The 23,851-nt window shown below is 46.2% G+C and overlaps 3 protein-coding genes across 3 annotated transcripts; 1 reads left to right on the forward strand and 2 right to left on the reverse strand.

Annotated features, from left to right (window-relative positions):
* Positions 1 to 167: 167 nt before the first annotated feature.
* ZNFX1 (zinc finger NFX1-type containing 1) lies at positions 168 to 13,286 on the reverse strand. Its single transcript, XM_041419283.1, has 13 exons — positions 13,107 to 13,286; positions 10,406 to 12,406; positions 9,481 to 9,612; positions 8,886 to 9,031; positions 8,540 to 8,683; positions 7,973 to 8,090; positions 7,495 to 7,736; positions 7,216 to 7,355; positions 6,748 to 6,902; positions 5,956 to 6,101; positions 5,494 to 5,604; positions 4,162 to 4,257; positions 168 to 2,695 (listed from the first exon to the last, which is right to left on the reverse strand). The coding sequence occupies exons 1-13, from the start codon at positions 13,159 to 13,161 to the stop codon at positions 269 to 271; spliced, it is 5,913 nt and encodes a 1,970-aa protein (XP_041275217.1). The 5' UTR covers positions 13,162 to 13,286; the 3' UTR covers positions 168 to 268.
* A 292-nt stretch (positions 13,287 to 13,578) lies between these two features.
* DDX27 (DEAD-box helicase 27) lies at positions 13,579 to 20,773 on the forward strand. The gene is made up of 21 exons (XM_041419284.1): positions 13,579 to 13,740; positions 13,825 to 13,959; positions 14,062 to 14,121; positions 14,411 to 14,582; positions 14,950 to 14,996; positions 15,149 to 15,235; positions 16,015 to 16,120; positions 16,203 to 16,376; positions 16,678 to 16,828; positions 16,981 to 17,080; positions 17,189 to 17,330; positions 17,404 to 17,557; positions 17,672 to 17,753; positions 17,829 to 18,006; positions 18,153 to 18,259; positions 18,396 to 18,501; positions 18,603 to 18,697; positions 19,607 to 19,733; positions 19,944 to 20,028; positions 20,200 to 20,274; positions 20,561 to 20,773. Exons 1-21 carry the CDS (start codon positions 13,645 to 13,647, stop codon positions 20,574 to 20,576), a joined length of 2,295 nt encoding a protein of 764 aa, XP_041275218.1. The 5' UTR covers positions 13,579 to 13,644; the 3' UTR covers positions 20,577 to 20,773.
* A 457-nt stretch (positions 20,774 to 21,230) lies between these two features.
* Positions 21,231 to 23,847, reverse strand: SNRPB (small nuclear ribonucleoprotein polypeptides B and B1). Its single transcript, XM_041419223.1, has 7 exons — positions 23,713 to 23,847; positions 23,461 to 23,612; positions 22,800 to 22,911; positions 22,383 to 22,535; positions 21,894 to 22,032; positions 21,623 to 21,748; positions 21,231 to 21,410 (listed from the first exon to the last, which is right to left on the reverse strand). Exons 1-7 carry the CDS (start codon positions 23,713 to 23,715, stop codon positions 21,373 to 21,375), a joined length of 723 nt encoding a protein of 240 aa, XP_041275157.1. The 5' UTR covers positions 23,716 to 23,847; the 3' UTR covers positions 21,231 to 21,372.
* Between the last annotated feature and the right edge of the window lie 4 nt (positions 23,848 to 23,851).

The following is a 23,851-nucleotide window of genomic DNA, read 5'->3' on the forward strand; positions in this document are numbered from 1 at the left end:
GACAGCCCCGTCCCACAGACAGCCCCATAAAGAGAGCCCCGCCCCATAGAGACAACCCCACAGAGACAGCCCCACCCCACAGAGACAGTTCCCTAGAGACAACCCCACCCCACAGAGACAGCCCCATAGAGAGAGCCCCGCCCCACAGAGACAGCCCAGCCCGGTTGGGAGCGACACACTAATTTATTAGTGAGCAAGCAAACGGGGAAAGCAGCGGGGCTGTGCCCCTGCGAGGGTGTCTGTAGTAAGGAGCGAGGCTCACGCCCTTCTACATCAGCCGGCGGAGGTCCTCGAAGTTGAGCATGTTGTTGGCCACATCGGACCAGGCCGCATGGGTTGCCCCGTCCATCTCCGGGGCCAGGCTGTTGCTGCTGTCCAGAGTGTGGTTGGTGCCACCGATGACCTCATGGCACTCAGGGCACGTACTCTTCTGCATTGCCCCCCCACACTCCCCAATTACATAGATATGCCCATTTTTGCACTTGAACCAGTGGCCACGGGGACAGCCAATAGCAGTGACAATCTGCACCCGCTCAGCTTCAGAAACCCCCAGCCCTGACATGGGTAAGCTAACATTGATCTTCTTCAGGTGAGCCTTCACTGCTGCCTCATCCTCCTCTGTGAATTTCTTCGTCCCTTCCAGGATCTCACGTGCACTGTTAATCTCTGCTGCGATGTCTGTGGATATCATCCTAGTTGCTTTGCACCTTACCAAGAGGCTCAGCAAGTAAGTCAGTCTCTGGATCTCAGACTGCAGGTCAGCGAGCTCCTGTCCTGTAAAACTGGTACGTTGCTTGTCCAACCACTTCTGCACTTCTTCCAGCCTCTTCACCAGACCCTTCTTTTCATTCTCAGCAATTTTGTTCAGAGAATTAGTTAGGTCTGCTACACGTTTATAGAAATTAAGCAGGTTCTCAATTAGTCCAATACTCTTTGTGGAGAGAGGAGAAGCTTTTAGTTTCTCTTCCAGCATGGCATACTTAGAGGATAGATTACGCCTCAGATAAATATTCTGCTCCAGTGCAGCCTGCAGTCTCTGTCTGTTAGACTCAATTTCCTCTGCCGGGCCTTGGATTTTCTGTTTCACTCGTTCTATCTCCTCCACCTGCCTTTTCACACTGCTGCCATATCTCAGATTCTTTCTGATGGGTGTCTGACACATAGGGCATACCTTCAGCTTGACGACATCATCATCTTCATCCATATAGTGGTCGAGGCCTTGTGACTCAAAGACATGGCCACAGTCTTCAAGCTGTACAAATCGAGCATCTGGGTCATCCTCAAAGCCAAAAAAGATCTGAGTGAGTTCCTCATGGTCACAAACAAGGCACTTCTTTGGGCAGGGCTCTCCACACAATCCAACACAGGGATGACCACAGGGCAGCATCTTAGCACAGGGAACATTGCAGCGAGGCCTGTTGCACGGCTCAGAGCAAAGCTTGGTACACTGGTAGTGCTGGCACTGCCACTCGCATGGCTCTGCACAAGGAACACAGCTTTCCCAACATTTCTTTTTGCACTTACTGTGAATACAATAGTTCTGACATTCCTTCTGACAAGGAGGACATTCTGTAGTACAAGGCTCTTGACACTTGTGGGAACAGATCAAGACACGCTTGCATGGGCTGTCACATGCCTTATGAAATCTTCCTCCAAAGCAAGTATGACAGGAACCTGAACATACATGACCACATGCCAGTGTGACAGAACACTTTGTCTCACATTTCACAGCCTCCTCATGTCCCATATCAGTCATCCAGCACAAAACTTTCTGCTCATGGCCACATTTCAGTGTGGCTGTAACCAATTCAGGACACTTCATTGTGCATGGCTGCCCACAGGAACGTTTGCATTTGTGTCCACACTTTAACTTCTTCTGGCAAGGCTCTAGGCACTCAAATTGCCACTCTGGAATATGGCATGGCACCATCTGTATGTGGCCACACTTAGAAATAGTTTTCTCTACCTTCACCATACATTTTCCACAGGGCTCATAACATGACTTTGGGCAGTGGTGCCCATCTGCACAAAGTACCTTTTGACAAGGCTTCAGGCACCGGTACTTTTTGTGCTCTGGGTCATATGGGTGACATGCCCTTGCGCAAGCATGTCCACAATTCAACCTAAACTCACAGGGACGAGTACATCCTCCCTCCGGGACGCTGTTGAAGTCTTCACCTGTAGATACCTTTGTCTTGGTTCCAGGGTGGTTTTGACAGCAAAGCTCCAATGACTGGCCAATGCGACCGTTCTTCCCAAGGGTTTCAATGATCTTGTTCCAGAGAGGAACCTTGCCAAGCATTCTCATGTTTCCAATACAATAGAGGCCTTTCTTAGCTCTGGATAATGCCACACATATCCGATTAGGGATCTGCAAGAACCCAGGTCTCCCCTCCTTGTTGCTCCGCACCAATGACAGCAGAATAATATCATTCTCCTCTCCCTGGTACTTATCTACCACATGAACCTTCACACCTTCAAAGGTTTTTGCTGGCATGAGCTTACGCAGACAGAAGAGCTGTCCAGTGTAAGTAGTGAGAATGGTGATCTGAGAAGGTTCATAGCCCTGACACAAGAAATATTTGCACAGTTCCACTACAAAGCGGGCCTCGTGTGGGTTCTGGTGGCTTTTCCCTTCCTGGATCTCTTGTTCAGGAACCTCATGTTCCACAAAGAAGATATTAGTTGAGACACCCTGAAACAAGAGGAAGGATGTCAGAGAGAGAATTCTAGTTTCTGTCAGCCCAGAGTGTTTCCATGTTCCTCATTATCCACTGACAGGAGGACTTTTAATGAGTTGACTGCAGTATGCAGTTACTGTATACTGTAGTATACACACTTAGGAAATCACCTAAGTGATTTCCACTGATTATTAATTAGATTTCTACAGGTTATTAATCAAATTCCCATTTCAGCTTACTGGCAATATGTCAGTATCATAATATGAAATCAGTTTCTGATTTTATTTCCTATCTTTCCAGAGATGTTTTTGCAGTACATTTCCAGGTTATATCAAAGAAAACATGAAGTGTTTGTAACTTCTCAAACCATGCTCATTGTGTGAACAATGTCTTGTTTTGGCCCTGTGGGAGAAAGATACTAAGTTATCAGTGCACAGGGCAGAGCACTTGCCTAAAACACGCTTCTTTTTTTGCTGCAATAAAAACAAAGTAGCAAGGAAGATTTCTTCTTCAACAGAAAAAGAATGCTAGGACTCCAGTAGTCACTTACCACCAACTCATGGTGTATATGGAGTTGACTGCTCACCTGTTCAAAAACTCTATTAGCCTTGAGTTAGCAGGGGCTTTTAAATTTTTACCTATTAACTGGAATTATTCTACCCGTAAGCAATTATTGTTCTGCCTGCCAAAACCCAGAGACTGATTTTAACAGGAAAGAACAGCTTTTGTAGATCAAACACAGATCTCTGTTTTTCCAAGGTAAGATTACAGAGAGGTGACTGTTAATAGTTCAAAGATGCAAGAAAAGCACCAACACAGAGATACATGAAGCCCTGGTTAGGGCTTCCTCGTTTGTATTTCCTCATTTCACTGAGGAAATACAAATCAGAAAGTAGGGAGTGAGTGTTAAGATGGAAACTCAGTACCACTAAGGAAGAAGCAAAGATTGACACTTCTGACTGATACTCAAGGCAAGCATTCTAATAACTTACTAAATTCTGGCTGTTTATTGTGCATGCTAGATGATAAATAATGACTTTATACTTGTAAGCTGCATAGATCTTCTTTGCAGATGTTGTTTATTGGTAAAATGCCCAAATGGAGAGACCAAGGAAAAAGACTTCCAGTAATTATGTCACCTATTTTATGTTGAAGTTTAAATATTATTCTTAAAGTCTTTCAATTAAGATTTCTTCCTAGCTTTCAAACTCCTACAATTTGTTTGTTCCCCCTTCCATTTTTTACTGTTCTTTTAAAGTCATTGGTATTGGATCTATTTCCACTGCCCACCATCACTAAAGCCAGAAGAACTACAAATTACTTATTTAATTCTATATTGCACAATTCCTCAATTCAGGTATAAATTTCAGTAAGTGAATTTGACCAAAGAATTTGAAATCCTTGAACACTCTAGTTTATAGACACTCATTTACCCAGTAACAGGGGACAAAAGCAATCACTTGGATTGCTGAAAACTCACTTTTATATTCTCATATTCCAGGACAGAGGGATGGTTCTCCAGCTTTTGGTATATATGAGGACTGATAAGCTGGGCAATTTCAGGGCGCATGCGGTGCTGAAACACAAAACAGTTTTATCAGTCTTGAGAAAGGATCATCATATTTCCCTGTCAATATTCTTTTGCTCCACTGTACAGACAGTGGCTGAATACAAGACAAGGATGACTTTTCAATAATCCCTTCTCTCCCTCACCCCATTGCTGACACCACCACCAACTGCAGGAGTGATAGCAGCACCTTCAAGAAAATCTCTTGATAAAGTTGTGTCGTGGGGTGACAGCTTTTATCCCAATATCGTGTGTTGTGTCTGGCAGCTGCACCTTTTCCTCCCCCGGCCCTCTTGCCGCGGCGGGGCGGGGAGGGAGGGGTGTGAGTGTGACCAGGCACCTTGGCTTTTGCTTTTGGCTGCTTGCCTTGGCTGGCTTGCTTGCTTGCTCCTGCCTCGGCTGCTAGCTGATAGCTGCTTTTTTGCTGCTTTCTGCTTTCTAAGCCGTTTTTTTCTTTTTCTTTCGTTCCCTCTTTCTTACCCTCCCCCGAAGATACTGGACCGGCGCTGGACCTGACCTGGGACGTCCAGGACCCCCGGAGTCTGCGAGAGAAGCTCAGCGCCCTCCACAGCACTGCCTGGTTTCTTTTCTTTTCTTGTCTTGGGGAGCGTTCTTTTGTTATTTGTTAATAAATAGGTTTTGTTTTCCACTGTGCTCCTCCGAGGAATTCCTTCCCGAACCCGGTATTGGGGGAGGGGTGGTTGGAGGTTTTTTTTTTAGGGGGCTCCCTTTTGGATATTTCCCCTAATTTGTCCTAAACCAGGACAGGTTGTTGCACAATAATGCTGGTTTCAGTGCAAATCTAAGCACACTTATAGATAACAAAAGCCAGCACCTCACCCTAACTACTAAATGAGCTCTTTCAGGTACCTTTAACACAGGACTGCTGGTGGCAGAATTAACTTCCCTAGGCACCAAGATAAACGATTATAGCATTTTAACAGGAAGCATCCTGAGAAGAATTGTGCTGTTTCACTCTGCAAAGTTGTGGAAGTTTCAGTTGCCACAACAAACCATGTTTTTCACACAAAAACATGAGAACCACAGTGCTGTGGACAATATCACTAAATAACTGATAATATGCTGGAACTCTGTATCAGTTTGACAGCTCCTACCACTTTTTTCAGAAGTTAGACAGTACATTCTTTTTTTTTAGGCTGCTCTAACAGTAGAAATATAAACTTAAGTGTATTACAAACTTAAAACAACCTAAATACAAATGCCATTTTTATAGCTCTTTCTTACTTGGTACTTCAGACAGACAAAGGGGAAATCCACTTTGATCAGACGTTCAAAGAGAGAGACTTCAAGGTTAAAGTTCTTGGCCAGGTCATATACATTTGCACTAGGCTGCAACTGAAAGAGAAGGGATAGGAGGTCCATGTTTTGGCACTTTTCCTATACGTAAGTAGGATTTTTCACTCTCATTTTCTGTGACTGGTCGCCCACTGAAAGTCCAGAGATTGGATTAGTGCAGAAGTGCTAAACATCAAAGCTAGATACAGTCACAGTCAAAGCACATGTAAAATTGTATCCATTCAATTTAAACACCAGTCCCACAGGAGCTCTAAAACTACAGGAGACAGGACCTGTGATATCTGTGGAAGCTGAGGAGCAACAAGCCTCGGCAATTTTCCCACACAGCTTTTGGTTAGACATTTCTTCTTCATTAACCCAGCAGACAGAGATGTTAGTCATGAAAGTTACCTGCTGGTGATCTCCAATGAGGATGAGGTGCTGGCATTCACTACTCAGAGTAGTAATGGTGTGAGCCTCAAGCACCTCTGCTGCCTCTTCTACAATGACAATTCGCGGTTCTATGTACTGCAGGATCCGTCGGTATTTTGCAGCACCTGAGCAAGGACAGAAGATAAACCTTAGGATATAACTGCATTCAAGCAGTAAGGCAAGACTTTTCACAGAGGGGAGTAGGCTCTGTCTCAGAAAAACTGGGGTCCTTCTCAAGATTCCCCATGTGAACACTTGGCTTTTTGAATTTTAAAACAGCACCATACCAGGGATGGCTTCTATATGAAGAGTTAAGGAAGGCAGGTGGGGATTAGTCCTATGCCTGCCTTGGTCCTTTTTTCAATGCTCTCTTCAGACAGAAGAAACACTCAATATATTGTTCTACACGCTTAAATAAGCCTAAATTGTCTCTCCAATGGGACATACTACAATGACCTTGACGCTACCATCTCCAGAAGGTGCTGTGGGAATAACAATACAGGTATTACCTGTGCCTTACTAAGACACAAGTGGTGCAGTTCCATTAGAAGAATGCTGCTTGAGAGAGGGAGAGTGCAAAACAACATAGAAGCTGCTCATGCCACTAATTAACAACTTTGCAGAGGGAGTGACAGATTAAAAAGGCTCCAGAATAATGCAGAGCCTGACTTAGGCTGTGAAGCAACACATGATACTAATCTTTCAGCAAAAGGTTCTTTAAACATGATTGGAAGCAATACAATACTGGTTTGCTTCCCAACTGCTCTGCACCTGTAGTTGTCATCCCCACAATTCTGGCACTACTGAGAATGCAGAGATCTTGCTCCAGCTTCAGTTCTTTCAGTTTTCTGGCTGCTTCCTGATACTGCTCTTCATGATCCCGAATGTCCTCTCGAATAAAACCCTGGTAAGTCTGCAGCCAAAGCCTGGGAAGAAAGTGCCTTTATCACACACTGCAAGGAAAACAAGATGGTGATCCACAGGTTCTGAGTGGATTCACCTAAAAACTTCTGCCATACCTTCTGGAAAACAGGTTATTATCATCTGGACTTAGTCCTGAACATGTACAAATGCAGGGCATGACATTGCTTCCCATGCAGAACAAGGAAGGTAAGAACAAACATGTTCAAACAAGGAACTGAACAAGTACAAACAGAAACATCATGGCTTGACTCTTTGCACACTGGAATGATCCTAGGAAACACCTGCCTGACAAGCCCTGCAAAATAGCTTTGTCACCTGTAAAGCCTCCAGCGGGAGTCCAGGTCAAGTTGCCACACATCCTGAACAGCATTGGCCTCTAACTCTGTCATTGTGTTCACTTTACGGAGCTCAACCTTCATCTTCTGCATAATTTTTCTCCTCTGGCCACGAGTTATCTGCAAAGAAAAAAAAAAAAAAAAAAAAAAAAAAAAAGAAAAAAAAAGAGTGCCCCAATAAGCAGTTACAGCACAAAGATTCTTTTGTGTTAGCACCCCGTGTTATTCTTTACACAGTCATGCTAATGCATGCAGTTACCTCCCACTGCATGTTCTCCTGCCATGGTTGAGCTGTTCCTTCTTCTTGATCCAGCTTCATAGCCAACACGGCATGGGCTAGATCATGAACACTGTCTTCTTCCTTCTTCCTCCTCCAATAGTTTGCTATTCTTTCATCCTCAATCACTCTCTCAGCTTCAATCAGGTCAGCCATCTCTGGGATCTCCAAAAGCTCCTCTTCTGCTTCATCTTCATTGTCCTCCTCTCCTTCCTGCTGACCACCTGTGAGAGTTACCAGTCACATGATGTAAGCTACAGCCACTCTTTCAGTGCAGCATTGAAATTAGGGTTAATCTTCTCTCCACTCCCTCACAGTATCACACATCATTCAGTGCCTATTAAGTAGCATTGTCTCTTTTCTGGCACTCATACACTGCTTAGGTAAACACACTTGCAGAAAATGTGTGTGGGGTGGGTGTCTTTCTGGTGTTTGTTTTTTTTTGTTTTGTTTGTTTTACCTGGATTTTCAGCCCATGTATTCTCTGCAGCATTCTGGGTGAAGGCAGATACACCAAGTCCCAGCCACTCCACAATCAGTGAGCGTCGTGAACCAAAGTAGTAAAACTCAGTGTCTGCCTAATACAGGGAAAGTCAAATGAGCCAGGCCTATTGCACTTCAGAGTCTTAGGATGATGCCAAAGCAGCACCTTTACAGCAATGGCAACTAGGACAAGTCCCCCCAAGACACCCTCCAGAACTACAAAGTCCAAGCAGCCCCAGATCTTCAGAAAGGGTACCCCTCCTCCCTTCAGTTTAAGAGGCTTTCCTTTGGATACTTGCATTTTAATGCTGCTAAAGATCACTTAGAATTTCTGCAGTTTAAAGGAGCAAAATTCAAAGCCCCTACTTGCCCTGCCTGTCTAGACTACTGTCCTTTGGCACACCTTGCTGTTCACTCCCTTACTTTCCCAGTAACCAAATGATGCTAAAAAGATGCATGGTGGGGGAACCTCAGGCCCACTAGCAGAAAGGATGGTAAGCATGCACTGGCACTGCTTGACTCAGAAGAAAGGGACCTCTCTTACCACAGCCCTTCTCAGGCTGTCCCAGTGCTGGGGTGCCATGTGTGGTTTCAAGTAGCGCTCATGCAGAACTCCGTAGGCCGTGCACTCCAACCGCTTCGCTCCTTCAAGGAGACCCTCCTCAGCCTTTTTCATCTCATGAATTATCTACTCATAACAAAGACAAGAGAGGCAGTGTCACACTCAGAGGAACAAAGTTCACTAACAGCACGACAAAAAACTGACAGAAGAATAAAGAGGCCAAATTCAGCGTAAAACAAGGTGAAAGGCCAGGTGTGGGGGAGGTTTAATATCTCCTCCAATGCACAGGCAACCCGGTCCCAGCATCTCCCAGGAGGTCTGCACATACATAATCATAGTCTCTGAAGTGGTAGTCTGGGAAGTTAAATCTGTTGGTATGCTTCCTCAGCTCCTTCAAGGTGAATCTGTGCAGGGCTGCACTGCTACTCCTGCCCCCAATACGCACTATCCCATCTAATGCAAATGACAATATTCCTGCGAATAAAAAAGAAATATTAGAACTAAAGGGCCAAGCTCAGTTTTCAGCAGTAAGACAAGAGGTAGGAAAAATATCCTTTGACTGCAAATCCTACAGTGGTTTGCTCTGAGTGAAGTTTTTTTAATCTATGTAAATGGGGCTAGAGTCACCAAAAAGAGTCAAACCAAAATACAGGTTATCATGCCATACAATGAGCAGAGTAAGAATTATTGTATAGTTTCTAATTACAGGTTCTAACAACGGGTTGACTGGAGAATTTGTGGATGCACTATTGCTTGAACTGTTCAAGGCCAGGCTGGACAGAGCTTGGAGGAACCTGGTCTAGTGGAAGGTATCCCTGTCCATGGCAGGTGGGTTGGAACTAGATGATCTTTAAGGTCTTTCCAACCTAAACCATCCTATGATTCTATGATTCTACCACCATCCTGCCTGCAGGTACTCTTACCTTCTAAGAACTGATCCAGGGCATGGTTGGTGTAGCAGACTATGAGGATGGGACGCTTCTTGTAAGTGCTTTGCCACACATGATCATTAGCCAAGAGAGCCTGAACAATCTTCAAACCCACGTAAGTCTTCCCTGCAAGACAAGCTCAGAATCAGAAAAGGGTAATCCACCCTCTATGAGTGCCCTGAAACACAGAAATAATCAAAAACAGATACAAGATTTCTTCATAGGCTGCCAATCTGGTCTGTACCAAGAGAACTGACCCCAGGGGTAACTAGCTTACAAAATGTAGACAAAGTAGCATGACACTGACATTCGGGCCTGTAGCTGAGCAAGGCCACAGTCTGCAAGAATGTTATTTTTTGGATAATATACCCGACCTGGACACAGGGTTCTCTCTCCCATGGCATCCCCCAGCCCACTCTGATACTGGCATCATAGATGACATTTGGCTGCACATGAAACATCCACATACTACTGGAATACAAGCACTGGTGCTTGTTAAATTCAGGTGCCATTTAAAACAATTACAGTCCATCTTGTAATACTTTATTCATACAATAGTTCATGGCTGAATGTTCCCAAAGCCCTAACATGCCGTGAAGACAAGTAGAAGAGTGCTGCACAGCAAGAAGGACCAAGTTCTCAAAGGCTATTGTAAACATCTTCACCCCAATATACAACCACAGCCAACAGTGCAGTTGGTGTCTACTTGCATCTAGGTGGGCAAAGATCAGATATGGCTATTTGAGGATATTTAACTGTCTCCACAGCTCACACTAACTGGGTGACTCAAGCATCAATTATGCACAGGACTAAAGCTTTGGAGACAGTACAGCTGGATTTCTCTGAAGTTAATCTCCCTAGATGGGGAAATCAAGGAGAACTTCTTAAATTACAGAGCCTTTAAGCAAATATGTCTCACCAGTGCCAGGAGGTCCTTGGATGATAGCCAGCTCCTTGGTGAGTGCAAGATTCAATGCCTGCATCTGAGATTCATCTAATTGCAAAGCTTCCATTGAAAGCCATTGTCTGGGATCTAGAATGTTGACCCTTTTCAAGCTATCAGGGCACTTCTCTTTACGTGAAGTCTTCACCAAAGGTGCAAGGTTGTAGACAGTATCCCGTGTCAGGTATGCTGGCTCCTTCACCTGTGCATTACATTCCACAATGTACTTCTGGAATGGGATATCTTCTTCCCGCATTTTCTGCAACCCTTCTAACACATGCCGATAGGCCTCAAAATAAGCAGTTGTCTCTACCATGAGGAAAGAGTCTGAGGGTTCAAACTCTCCCAGCAGTGGTTGGCTCTCTGCATCAAAACACAGCTCCACAATCCCATTGACAAGTTCTGCAGCATTACGATTAGAAACAGTGGCAAAAAGGAATGTTTCAAAGTGATCTTTGGACATGCAGACTAGGGATCCATACAGCAATCGTTTAGAATTCTGCCAATGTACAAACTTCAGTGGTTTTGCATCAAACTGGACCTTGTAAGCAATGCCAGTTGGGGTACAAGATGGGGCAATAATCCGTGTATCAAAGTAGATCCTGATATCATCAAATTTTTTCTTTCTCAAATTTCTGTCCTGGAGGTTCTGCAAAACCTCTACAATACCTTCCCTTAAAGGCCTTACAAAGTCTTCTCTCAAAAGTCGGAAGTGGGTGTCAAGATAAATACTGGTGCTTTCATATTTTCCAAAAACAAAATTGGGACGTAGAAAAGGTTTCTCATTACCATGTATCTCATCATATGTTGGATAAATGCTCATGAAACGATAGCTTTCTGCCTGCCCATCTTGAGGCTGCATAAATGTACACTTATCAGCTCGCAGTGTGCCTTCACGTCTCTTCTCCTGTAGATGCTGCATGAGCATCTGGACTTGACTGAGATTCTTCTCTATCTCTTCTGTGATGTCCACACCAAAAGTTCTCAGGGCATCTATGGATGCTGGCAAGACTGTCAAGAGAATGGAGACTTTCTGCACAGAGCTGGCTGGAAAAGTACTTATCAGGTGCTGAAGAAGTAAAATGATGTTGTTGATATGCTCAGGGTACTCATGGCGTACAGCAGGAACTACTTCTGTTACCATGTCAGACACATACTGTGGCAGACAGACCTTGAGAAAGTTGGACTCCTTCACAACTCCAAGAATGTGTTGGACACCCTGTCTATCCATTTGGAAACTGCACACTTTCTGAAGCACCCGGCAAATGAGTTGAACAAAATTGCGGTTCATGGTTGTTTGGGAAAGAAGTTCCTTCAACCCTGAACTGGAAGCAAGAGTGATGACTACTTCTGAGGGGTCTTTCTTGAGGAGACTTTCAAGGAATTTATAGCCAATCCTTCTGGCTTGCCGAGGCTGCTCACTGTGGTGGCCACCACCTCGGGTAGCATTCTGGTGGAAATGGGGATTCTCCCGAGGTTGCATCCTCCATGTGTTACCCTCGTTTTCCCACCCACTCCTCAGCCCTCTACCTCTAGCTCCTCCCTGAGCCTGCCCACCTTGATACCTCCTTCCCCTGCCTCTACTTTCTTGCTCATTCCAGGGTCCTCTGGTCCTCTCACAGGCTTGTCCAAGCTGACACCTTCTTCCTCTAAATGCATTGTCTTGCTCATTCCAGGGTCCTCTGCCCCTCTCATGTGTTTGTCCACCTTGATCCCTCATTCTCCTTCCCTCATTCTGTTTTGTCCAGAATCCTGTGGCTTCACTGTTGGCCTGTTCACCTTGGATTCTTGGTTCATTCTTACCAGATTGAGGAACCTTTGAAATCCAACCACCAAACCCCTCTTTTCTTTGCCCATGTAAAAGGGTATAATTACTGTCTTGGAGGTTTTCCCCTAATTTAGGTGCCTGGCCTGGTACATTATTTGTTCTGTTTCTGCCTCTTCCTATAAAGCCGGTGTCCAAACGAAGCACATGCCCTTTAAAAAAGCAGAAAAAAAGGCACACCTTAATTATAAATTAACCAAATTAAGATGCCTCCCAACAAAGATGAATGAACATATTGACCTGATAGTCAGCATATTTTGAACGTTTGACATCAAGTTAAAAAATTATCACATTTGCACACAGATTTTCAAACTGGGGTCTCATTTGTACCCTTCTATCCAACTGCTAAAGAGAGTGCCATGCTTAGAGTTCATTTGAGCTACAAAGACACTAAAAAAAACCCAAAACCTCTTTCCACAGAACTGAAGGCAGAGTAAGAAGGTGAAAGATTAAGTTTTCTGCACAGGACAGCATTTCCTCGGGAGTTAATCATCAGTGAAATAATGACAGAGGACGCCACTGCTGACTTGAACGGTACATAGCACGCACGAAACATGGAGTGTCTGGTGAAGTCCAGCCTCTCGGGATGGCAGGAAGCACAGCCCTCAGGGCCTTTGTCAGACTCCCCACAGGACGCGTAGGGAAAAACTGATTGCTAGCAGGAGCAAATAGCAAGAGGCTGCTGCAAAATCGCCGCATCATGGTCCCAAACAGACTCCAAGGGCAAATAAGGAAGAGTTGAAACTCAGCCTTGAGAGAAAATTTCGCTGTACACAGGTAGGGAAGTAGCGGACCCCCCTGTACCAGCACCACACCCAGCCCTCTTGCCCTGCATTCCCGGGGGACCCTCACCTCTCGCTCCACCTCGGGATTGTCGGGCTTTGTGCTCCTGCCCAGGACCCTCCATCGCCCGGCCGGGGACTGCTCGGGGTCTGTTCCAGCTCTCCGGGGCGAGGCAGCGCTGGGGTCCGTGGCGCTCCTGCGGCCGAACACGGGCGATGCTGCGCTGCCCGCACAGCCCGGGAGCCGCCGCGTCTGTCCCGACACCCACCAGTGCTTCCCTTTCCAATTCCCCCCAAAGTTTCACTTTCCAGTTCCCCGCAAGTCCCACCCGGTGGGCAGAGCCCTCGCCCCTCGCCAGTGGCGGACAGCGCCCCCGAAACGGAGCTTCTCCTTCTCTCTCCGGCTCCCGCGGCAAGGGGAAGCGAAGAGAAGCGCAAAGGATGGAAAACACGCCGCACCGACACCCGTCCGGCCCCGGTACACCTGCTTTCGGTTTCCTTTCCCAGCATTATGGGGCGGAGGCAGCCGCGGCTCTGCCCACCCGCCCGGGCCCGGCCCCCGGCCCGGCCCAGCGCACGCGTGGCCCGCGGGGTTCCGGCTCGCAGCCATGGCCACGCTGGAGAGCCTGGGCCTGGTGGGCACCATCGCCGAGGGGGACGTGGTGCCCGTGGACTCCGAATCTGGAGGCTCCGAGGATGACGAGGTGGGGCCGGGCGGGCGGGGAGGCGCGGGCCGGGCCGGTGCGGCGGGGCCGGGCCGCGGTCCTTGCTCACGGCTGTTTCCGCAGGAACTGCCCCGGGCGCCGGGCCCCAGGCGGCGGGGACCCTCCCGCGGGGACTTCAGCGCCGACTTCGTGTTCGGGGAGGCGGAGGCCGGCGGGGAGGATGCCTGGACGGCGGCGCTGCGGCAGCTCCGCGGCAAGGTGAGGCCTGAGGCCGGGACGGAGCTGCGGTGCCAGAGGCCACAGCGCCCGCTGCTCTCCTGGGCTCCTCTTACGGCTCTCCTGTTGTGATTTTCTGCCTAGAAAGCAGCTACGACGCTGGATGAGAAGATTGAGAAAGTGAGACAGAAAAGGAAGCTCCAGGTCAGGGTCTTTCTTATTGCTGAAAAGACTGGTATGTGTTTGGCCATTCCCTCAGGCACAGTGCTCTGGCTGCAGCTCATCTCTTCGGCTGGGTTTGTTGCCACATGTGATGTGTTGCTGAATGGATGAGGTTGCAGAATTATTAGTGACTAAAGTTATGTAAAACCGTGGATTTGTGAATGGGCTCATAATAACAAACACATACAAAGGATTGAAGTTTCTTTTTCATACTTTCTTTTTAAAATATTTTCATAATTTTTTTTTTGTTTTTTGGGTTTTTTTTGTTTAGGAAAGGGAAGCTAAACAAGCCAAAGTGAAAGTTGAGGAGGCTGCAGATGAGGAGGCTTCAACAGAGGCTGAAGATGATGAAACCAAAAAGGAGCATGAGGATTGCAGTAGGGATGAGGAAGATGTGGAGTCTGAGTATTCAATGGATGATGAAAGTATCTTCACAAAAGCAGGTATCAGCAGTACACACTGAGATGGCCAAGAATCTGACACAGAGTTGGCTCACTGGAGAAAATTCTGAAGTGAAGCCTTGCTGGGAGTGGGCAAGGAACACATTTTATATTTTGTTTGCCTTCTACAACATTCTTTCTGATTTTAATCAAGTTTATTTGGAATGGTAGCCATAATTGAACTCATCCCTGAGCAAGGATATTTACTCAGCAATTTTACTCCATTACATGCCTCTAGTGGTTTCTGAGGTTTCTCCCTGAACATCTGAATTGAGAACAAAAAGTATGAGGTTACAAGGTGAAGATAGTTCATCTTGTTATGGGTTTAGCTGTGCTTCCTAATTCCTGTCACATTTCTCTCTCCCTGCAGATAAGGTCAAAGTGAAGGAAAAGAAGAGATCAAAAAAGGGAGAAGTGGTAAGTGTTAAAAACTAGTTAAATTTCTCCAGTATTTCTTATTGAGAACTTTGGTTAACAAATTATAGCTCAGAAACCAGCCCAGAGCCCTTTGATAACATGTTGTGTTGCTGCATGTGTTGTTTCAGTTTTGTTGTTGTTCCTGTTTCTAGGAAGCATGGAGCTTTTTTGAAGATGCCTCTCAATACGATGATAACTTGTCATTCCAGGACATGAATCTTTCACGACCTTTGCTGAAGGTATTTGCCTGGCTGATTTATTACATGTTACTCTGAAGAATGTTGTACAGCCTCCCTGCCACCAGTTAGAACTGTCAAATTTCTCATTGCTTTGCAACCTCTCTGACAAGGAAATCATTTGGGAGCTAGTGTGACAGTCCTTTAGAAGCTGTTATTATAGATTAATGGAAACTGTTCTTTGATTGTGTCAGTCAAAGATGGAATGTGTTAACACCATCTTGAGCAAGACTTGTCACAGCATGGTTGAAGGTCATCTTGTCCAGCCCCTGCTCAAGAAGGGCCACCTAGAGTTCCTGACTAGGAACGTGCCCAGATGCCTTTGAATACCTCCAGGGCTGGAGACTGCAGCCTCTGTGGGCCCCTTGTGCTTGGTGCTTGGTCACCCTTGAGGTGAAAAAGTGGTTCTTCGTGTTTAGAGGGAACTAAAACACATAAACATACATAAACACATACACCACCATGTTTCAGTTTGTGCCCATTGTGTCTGTCTCTGGGCACCACTGAAAAGAGCCTGCCTCCATCCACTTTCCACCCTCTCATCAGGTATTTATTGACATTGACAGATTTCCCCCTGAGCCTTCTCCAGGCTCAGTAGTGCCAGCTCTGTCAGTCTTTCCTCAGATGTGAGGTGCTCCCAAGCCCTTAATAATCTTGGTAGCCCATTGCTTGCTCTCTGCAGTATGTCTGTGTGTCTTGTAGTGATGAGCCCAGCTCTGGGCAGAGCACTCCAAGTGTGGCCACACCACAGACAGAGTTTAATTGCTCTCCCTCCTTTCTAGGCGATCACAGCTCTTGGCTTCAAGCAACCAACCCCGATTCAGAAGGCTTGTATCCCAGTGGGTCTTCTGGGGAAGGACATTTGTGCTTGTGCTGCCACTGGGACAGGTAGGGGTTCACCAGGACACTAGAAACAGAGAATCAGCTAGTCACAATAATTGGTAACCCTTCTTAATGTTTTGTTTTTCAGGTAAAACAGCTGCCTTCATCTTGCCTGTCCTTGAGCGCCTGATTTACAAACCTCGTCAGGCTCCAATAACACGTGTGCTGGTTCTGGTGCCAACACGAGAACTGGGGATTCAGGTGCACTCTGTCACTAAGCAGCTGGCACAGTTCAGCAGTGTCACAACTTGCCTGGCAGTAGGTGAGTGTTCAGTCATTTATGTGAACTGTACAGCTCATTGTAAACCACTATATAGAACTGGGAATTCTGTGTGTAAAACTGGAGGCTGTATGGTTTTATGCTTCTAGTAGATGCAATGCGGTTTAAAATCTTGCTTTCCAAGGTTGTGCTGTACTTGTTTACCTGTTTCTGAGAAAGAAAATATTTCTGGTTTTGGATGTGGTTTTATCTGAGGTGCTTCCCATTCCTCAGGCAGTTTGCATCGCTGTACTCTGCTGCAGTGTGCTCAGGGGGTCAGCAATCTGTATTCCCTCTCTTTCAGGTGGCCTGGATGTGAAGACTCAGGAAGCTGCTTTGCGCTCAGGGCCAGACATTCTTATTGCCACTCCTGGGCGACTGATTGATCATCTCCACAACTGCCCTTCTTTCCACCTGAGCAGCGTTGAGGTGCTGATTTTGGATGAAGCAGACAGGTAGGGTAAGCAGGACAGCAATGAAAAACATGGCAGTTTTCTGCTTTCCTTTCTCCAGGCTATCAGGCTGTCCTTGTTGTCTTGCCTTGTGTAATGTTTCTTGGCCAGGCCCAAGTGAAGCTGCCTTACCTTGCTTTTTTTCTCCTGTGCAGGATGCTGGATGAATACTTTGAGGAACAAATGAAAGAAATAATCAGGTTGTGTTCCCACCACCGTCAGACAATGCTTTTCTCTGCCACAATGACTGAGGAGGTAAGACAAGCTGCTGAGAAACATACCCAGGCAGGAAGTTGAATGGGAATTTGTCAGGTCTTTTACCAGAAATCACGTGGACTTTTTTTTCTTAACCTGTTTTTGTAGGTGAAAGATTTGGCTTCCGTTTCCCTGAAAAATCCCGTCCGAATTTTCGTGAACAGCAACACAGATGTTGCGCCTTTCCTGCGGCAGGAATTTATCCGGATCAGACCCAACCGGGAGGGGGACCGGGAGGCCATTGTAACAGGTTAGTGGTGAGCAAGGCAAGCTGGGATCAGTGAGTGGCTGTGGAGCAGGCTTCTGAGAGGACTTTCTTCCAGCTCTGCTGACACGAACGTTCCAGGATCACGTGATGCTTTTCACCCAGACCAAGAAGCAAGCTCACCGCATGCACATCCTGCTGGGACTGATGGGCCTGCGGGTTGGCGAGCTTCATGGGAACCTCTCTCAGACACAGCGGCTGGAATCACTCAGGTATTAGCAGGCTCAGTTAGCAAGCCTAAGCTAAAAAGAAGTTCCAAGTTGGAAGTTTTAGGGTGGAAATAGATGGCTACATTCATTGCTAATGCATTTGATTTCTGTGATCAGGCGCTTTAAGGATGAGCAGATTGATATCCTGGTAGCTACAGACGTGGCTGCACGTGGACTCGATATTGAAGGTGTTAAAACAGTGAGTATTTGAAATGTTGTGCTTTTTAATGAGGCATTTCATGTTGATTCCCTACTAACACTGTTTCTGTTACAGGTCATCAATTTTACCATGCCTAACACCATCAAACACTATGTGCACCGTGTGGGTCGGACAGCCAGGGCAGGCAAGGCTGGTCGTTCAGTTTCACTGGTGGGTGAGGAAGAGCGCAAGATGCTGAAGGAGATTGTCAAGACTGCTAAAGCACCAGTGAAAGCCAGAATCCTCCCCCAAGGTATGTGGTACTTCTATTTACTGAGGTAAAAAGCTGGAGAGAGTACACAGGGAATATTGTGGTACAGGGGGACACTAAAGGAGGTGCTGAAAAAAAGATGGACTTCACATGAGCTGCCTCTGGTGTTCATATGGTATTGTTTACAGATGTCATATTGAAATTTCGGGAGAAGATTGAGAATTTAGAGAAAGATATCTATGCAGTTCTCTGCTTGGAGCGTGAGGAACGTGAAATGCAGCAGTCAGAGGCCCAGGTAAGCAATTTTTAAAGTATCTGGTGTGATATATTATGAGGTTACCCTAAGTATACTTAACCTGCCTATTTTAGAAGGGGAAGAGAGGAGTAATTTTTAGCTACCATGAGCTCACATCTTGTCTGAATTAACACAGATCAACAAGGCAAAGAAGCAGCTGGAGACAGGAAAAAAAGAGACTGGGAGTGAGAGTTTGGAGCGGAGCTGGTTCCAGACCCGTGAGGAGAGGAAGAAAGAGAAATGTTAGTCATGACGCTGTGGCCATGTTAAATTCTATAGCCACAGCTGGCCTCTGCTCTGTGCTTTAAGATGTTCTTTATTCTATTTTTCTTTCTCTTTCCAGTGGCTAAAGCCCTGCAGGAATTTGACCTAGCATTACGAGGGAAAAAGAAAAGGAAGAAATTTGTTCAGGACACACAGAAAAAAGGCCAAATGACAGTGAGTTTATTTGTCAACAAGTGGGAGTTTCACTGGTGGGTGAGGAAGAGCGCAAGATGCTGAAGGAGATTGTCAAGACTGCTAAAGCACCAGTGAAAGCCAGAATCCTCCCCCAAGGTATGTGGTACTTCTATTTACTGAGGTAAAAAGCTGGAGAGAGTACACAGGGAATATTGTGGTACAGAGGGACACTAAAGGAGGTGCTGGAAAATACGATGGACTTCACATGAGCTGCCTCTGGTGTTCATATGGTATTGTTTACAGATGTCATATTGAAATTTCGGGAGAAGATTGAGAATTTAGAGAAAGATATCTATGCAGTTCTCTGCTTGGAGCGTGAGGAACGTGAAATGCAGCAGTCAGAGGCCCAGGTAAGCAATAAGTATCTGGTGTGATATAGTTTATTATGAGGTTACCCTAAGTATACTTAACCTGCCTATTTTAGAAGGGGAAGAGAGGAGTAATTTTTAGCTACCATGAGCTCACATCTTGTCTGAATTAACACAGATCAACAAGGCAAAGAAGCAGCTGGAGACAGGAAAAAAGGAGACTGGGAGTGAGAGTTTGGAGCGGAGCTGGTTCCAGACCCGTGAGGAGAGGAAGAAAGAGAAATGTTAGTCATGACGCTGTGGCCATGTTAAATTCTATAGCCACAGCTGGCCTCTGCTCTGTGCTTTAAGATGTTCTTTATTCTATTTTTCTTTCTCTTTCCAGTGGCTAAAGCCCTGCAGGAATTTGACCTAGCATTACGAGGGAAAAAGAAAAGGAAGAAATTTGTTCAGGACACACAGAAAAAAGGCCAAATGACAGTGAGTTTATTTGTCAACAAGTGGGACCCTGGCCAGACTATCATAGTTTTCCCTTAGCAAAGCTTCACATTACCAAATCTTGTATTTTAACACCTTTCAGCCAGAGGAAAGGTCACAGTTTGAGATCTTGAAATCTCAAATGTATGCTGAGCGGCTGGCAAAGAGGAATCGCCGAGCAAAGAGAGCCAGAGCCTTGCCAGAGGAGGAACCAGCAGCAGCACCAGCAGGTAGAAACTTATGTTTTACAGCTAACTTACTTTATGTCACTTATTTTGCTAGAAATAGGTAAATTAGTCTGTGTAGAGAGAGGCACTGATCTCTGCTGTCCCAGTTTGCAGTCATTTGCCTCATGCGTAAGCTAATTGTTGTGTTCAAGAGTACTGTGATGATGCTGTAGCCTTCTGTTTACAACCAGTGTTCTGATTATTATTTGTTAGGTCCCAAAAAGAAGAAAAAATTGTCTGTGTTTGACGAAGAGCTGACCAACACGAGCAGGAAGGCTCTGAAGCAGTACCGTGCCGGGTAAGGTCTTAGCAGGTCTACAGTAGTGCACACTGCAGTAATGAGAATTTGTTTGCATCTCTGTATTTCCTCAGGGATGCTGTGATATTGGGGAAGAGGTTCTGAAATTGGGGCAGGCTCTTTTATTCTGTGACCCATCTGACCTCTCCTCCTTCCCCTCTCTCTCAAAAGCCCATCATTTGAAGATCGAAAACGCTTGGGTATCGCCCAGCGCAGGAAAGGAGGGAACTTCAAATCAAAGTCCAGGTATAGTTCCCCTTACTTTCTTGTTCAAGTTTTGGAGCTTTTTCCTTGCTTTCTTCTTCTTCCTCTTGTGATTGTTTAAAGGCCCTTACTAAAAGGTGTGTTGGTTCTGCAGTACCCTCTTTTTGCAGGTCTGATGCTGGGGCTAATCAAGGACAGGGCCTTTAACATAGTCCTGGGCTTCTACTTGGGAGACTGTTTTGCCTAGAAAATGCTCAGTGCTGCTCCTCATCTGTCATTAAGAGTTGGGCTGATGGAGTAATATAATTTCTATTATCTTCTCTTGCAGGTATAAGAGAAAGTAAGAACTGTTACCAAATGGGTAATTTCAGACACACTGTACAGGTCCTCAATTTTGTAGTACTGCCAGGAGACAACCTCAGTAAAATTGAAGTTTTTCTTCAATTTGTGGAATAGCTCTGGGATGTTTGTCAATTACCTGGTTAAAGACTGTGAAGACATCTGTAGCAACCCATGAAATAAAGGATTATTTTTCTTGTAAGATGTTGACTGTTTTATGGATGCCTTGAAGAGCTGGAATGTGTTACATCTTTCTAGTTCATGTACATAATAACTTGAAGGCAAAAACAGAACGAAGTTTTGCTCATACACTTCAGTGATCTCAATTAATAGAACTGAAAAAATATTCTTGTGGTTTAGAACCCTTTTCTAAAATAGGGAAAAAAAGTTTTTCAAACTACGTGTTACAAAGATGGTTTCTTTAATTTTTTATTATCTCCACTCTTCTAATCTGTTTTTTTTTTCCAATGGCCCTGTTAAATTTCATTGCTATGCTTTGATTCCTGCAAGGAACACATACCAACTGTTAATTCCTGTCTATAGAAATTAAGCTTTTTTTTCTTCAGGCTTGCTCTTCTGGGATGACCAGTGTGGAGCAGTAAAAAGTAATGGCTGCACTCTTGACACAAACAGACCAGCACAACAGTGACTCCTCGTAGTGGGTTTTCCAGCTTTATTAAAAAGGGCAAACATTACCAGCAGTGGATATAAAATATACATAGCAGAGGTCTGACAGGTGGTACTGCTCAGTGTATCCCCTTCCTTGGTCTTCTCCCAGTTCAGAGGTACTTTACAGAACTCTCACGGCCTGGGGGGGCGCATGCCAGGTGGAGGGGGTCCTGGGAATAAAGGAAAGAGTTGAAGAGAAAAGCAGCAGCAGCACTAAACAAAGACATTTCCCACATGCTCAAAGTAGCCATAGGACCCCTTTTTGGCACCAAAGCACGTAAGACAAACAGCAGAGCTAGGGAGACAATGGAATGCATCACCCTTCAAACATTTTATTACAGCTTCTCAGAGCCCCATGGCAGCTGGGATAGTCTGTGCTCACCTCTCATTCCTGGGGGGGGTGGTCTCATGCCTGGGGGGGGCATTCCCATCGGAGCCCCTCGGCCAGGTGGCATTCCCATGGGTGGGCCCATGGGTGGTCTCATGCCTGGAGGAGGTCCCATCATTCCTTAAATCAGAGAGAAAACAAGCATGTAAATCCAGCTAGGATGCAAGCTGGGTATCAGGATATTTCCCACAGTACCAGATTTTCATCAGAAAAGTTTTATTACCAATTTTGCAACAAAACATGAGCTCTCCAGAGTAATTCCTACCTGGAGGAGGGGCTCCTCTGCTCATGGGCGGGGGAGGACCCCCACGCCCAGGTGTGTACTGAGTTGGGGCTCCTGCTATGCTGGCAGTGGCTGCTGCAGCAGCAGCTGCAACTGTTCCACGACCCTGGGGTGTCATCACCTGTAGACAAAACAAATAGACTCAGAAAAAATAGCACCTGCTTTATCATAACAACTAAAAAAACCACATTGATATTCCCCTTCAGAAAGTTACACCAGTCTTCTCTTAACTTACTAAGTAACACTACAGCCTGTAATATGATTCAATGGATGCCACTTGAATTATGTGTGAAAAGCTGCACTTTTCAACCCTCTTCTTCTGTCATACAGGACAATACCTAGGGAGACCTACTACCAAAAAAGCCTCACTAGGCTCACACTTTGTGGTAACAAACTAAGATTACAGTTCTTCCACTACACCAATTTCTTGCATCACACTGATACCAAAAAATAAAAGCCATAATATCTCACCTGTTGGGATGGTCCTCCCACTCCTCTGACAGGGCCAGCTAATCCTGCTGGAGCTTGTGGCATGGGAGTACCTGCTGGTACTCCTCTCCCTGCTGCTCTCCCAACACCAGGTCCTCCAGCAGCTCCAGCGAGGGGTACCCGGGCAATTCCAGTCTGAAAACAAAAACACAGCCCCCAGAGAGAAAGATGTATCAGAAATCCTCAGAGCCTACAGACGCCCACAGCCTTCCTTTGTCCAATGAAACATCCAAGCCCACAAAGGAATCAGAGCTTCCTGCAGTGAAGTTTGTTGGGCCTAGTCACAACAGCATCTGTAAGATCTGTAAGTCTACAACAATACAATAGTAGCATTCCCCTGAAAAGAAGCAAATCCTTCAATTTCCCTTCTTTTTTCTTTAGCTCTCTGCTCATTCTTACATCTTTTGGAGGTGGTCCTTCAACCGTCATGGACACCAGGTTTTCCCCTCGCAGCAACACAAGACCAAGGACTCGTTTCTCTTCCCGCTCTGGCTGTTTTGAATTTTTAGGTCTGGGGAGAAAAAAAGAAGATTGCAAAACAGAAGGAAAAACAGAATGAATGAATGCTGCTCTTTGAGCCAGCAACAGCATATATGATCAGACTGCTTCTCCAGAGATGAGCACATTTTTATATGCCTCAAACTAAGTACACAGAGAAATCTAAACTGCTACAAATGGCATCACCTATGATGGTTATTACTAAAGAACTGAAACAAAGGGTCCCATAAGCCTTGGTAGTTTGGGGATTTGACAAAAGAGACTAAACCCATGACTGGCATCACATGTGCTGGTTATTAGGAAAGAACTGAAACAAAGGGTCCCATGAGCCTTGGTAGATTGGGGATTTGACACAAGAGACTAAACCCATGACTGGCATCACATGTGCTGGTTATTAGGAAAGAACTGAAACAAAGGGTCCCATAAGCTCTGGCAGTTTGGGGATTTGACAAACGAGATTAAAGCCGTGACTGTTTTTGCAGGAGCCGGCAGCACACGCTGTCCCACCGCTGTCCCGGCTCTCGGCCCGAGCCCCCGGGCTGGGGGCACCCCCAGCGCTCACTTGATCTTGCGGAACTCGTCGCAGTCGCACAGGATGAGGTTCATGTGCTTATCGAAGGCCTTGAACGTGCCGATGAAGACGCGCCCATCCTGCAGGATGCACCGCATGCGGTAGTCGATGTGCTGCAGCATCTTGCTGCTCTTCCCCACCGTCTGCAAGAGAGCGCCGCGTTACCCGCGGGCCGGCCCGCCGCGGAGCGGAGCGGAGCTCGCTGTACCGGCGGCCCCCGCCCCGCGGGCCCGCCCGGCTCACCATGGTTGCGGCTTTCCGTGCTCCCCTCGCCGCTGCTGATGCTCCCGCCGCGCTCCCTCGCTGCCCGCACCGCGCCCGCCCCGGCGGAAGCTGCTACGCGCGGCCGCCGCGACTTCCGCCCGCGCTGCGCGGGCCCCGC

The sequence above is a fragment of the Onychostruthus taczanowskii genome, unplaced genomic scaffold, assembly GCF_017590055.1.
Source record: "Onychostruthus taczanowskii isolate IOZ18803 unplaced genomic scaffold, ASM1759005v1 scaffold60, whole genome shotgun sequence".
NCBI lineage: Eukaryota > Metazoa > Chordata > Aves > Passeriformes > Passeridae > Onychostruthus > Onychostruthus taczanowskii.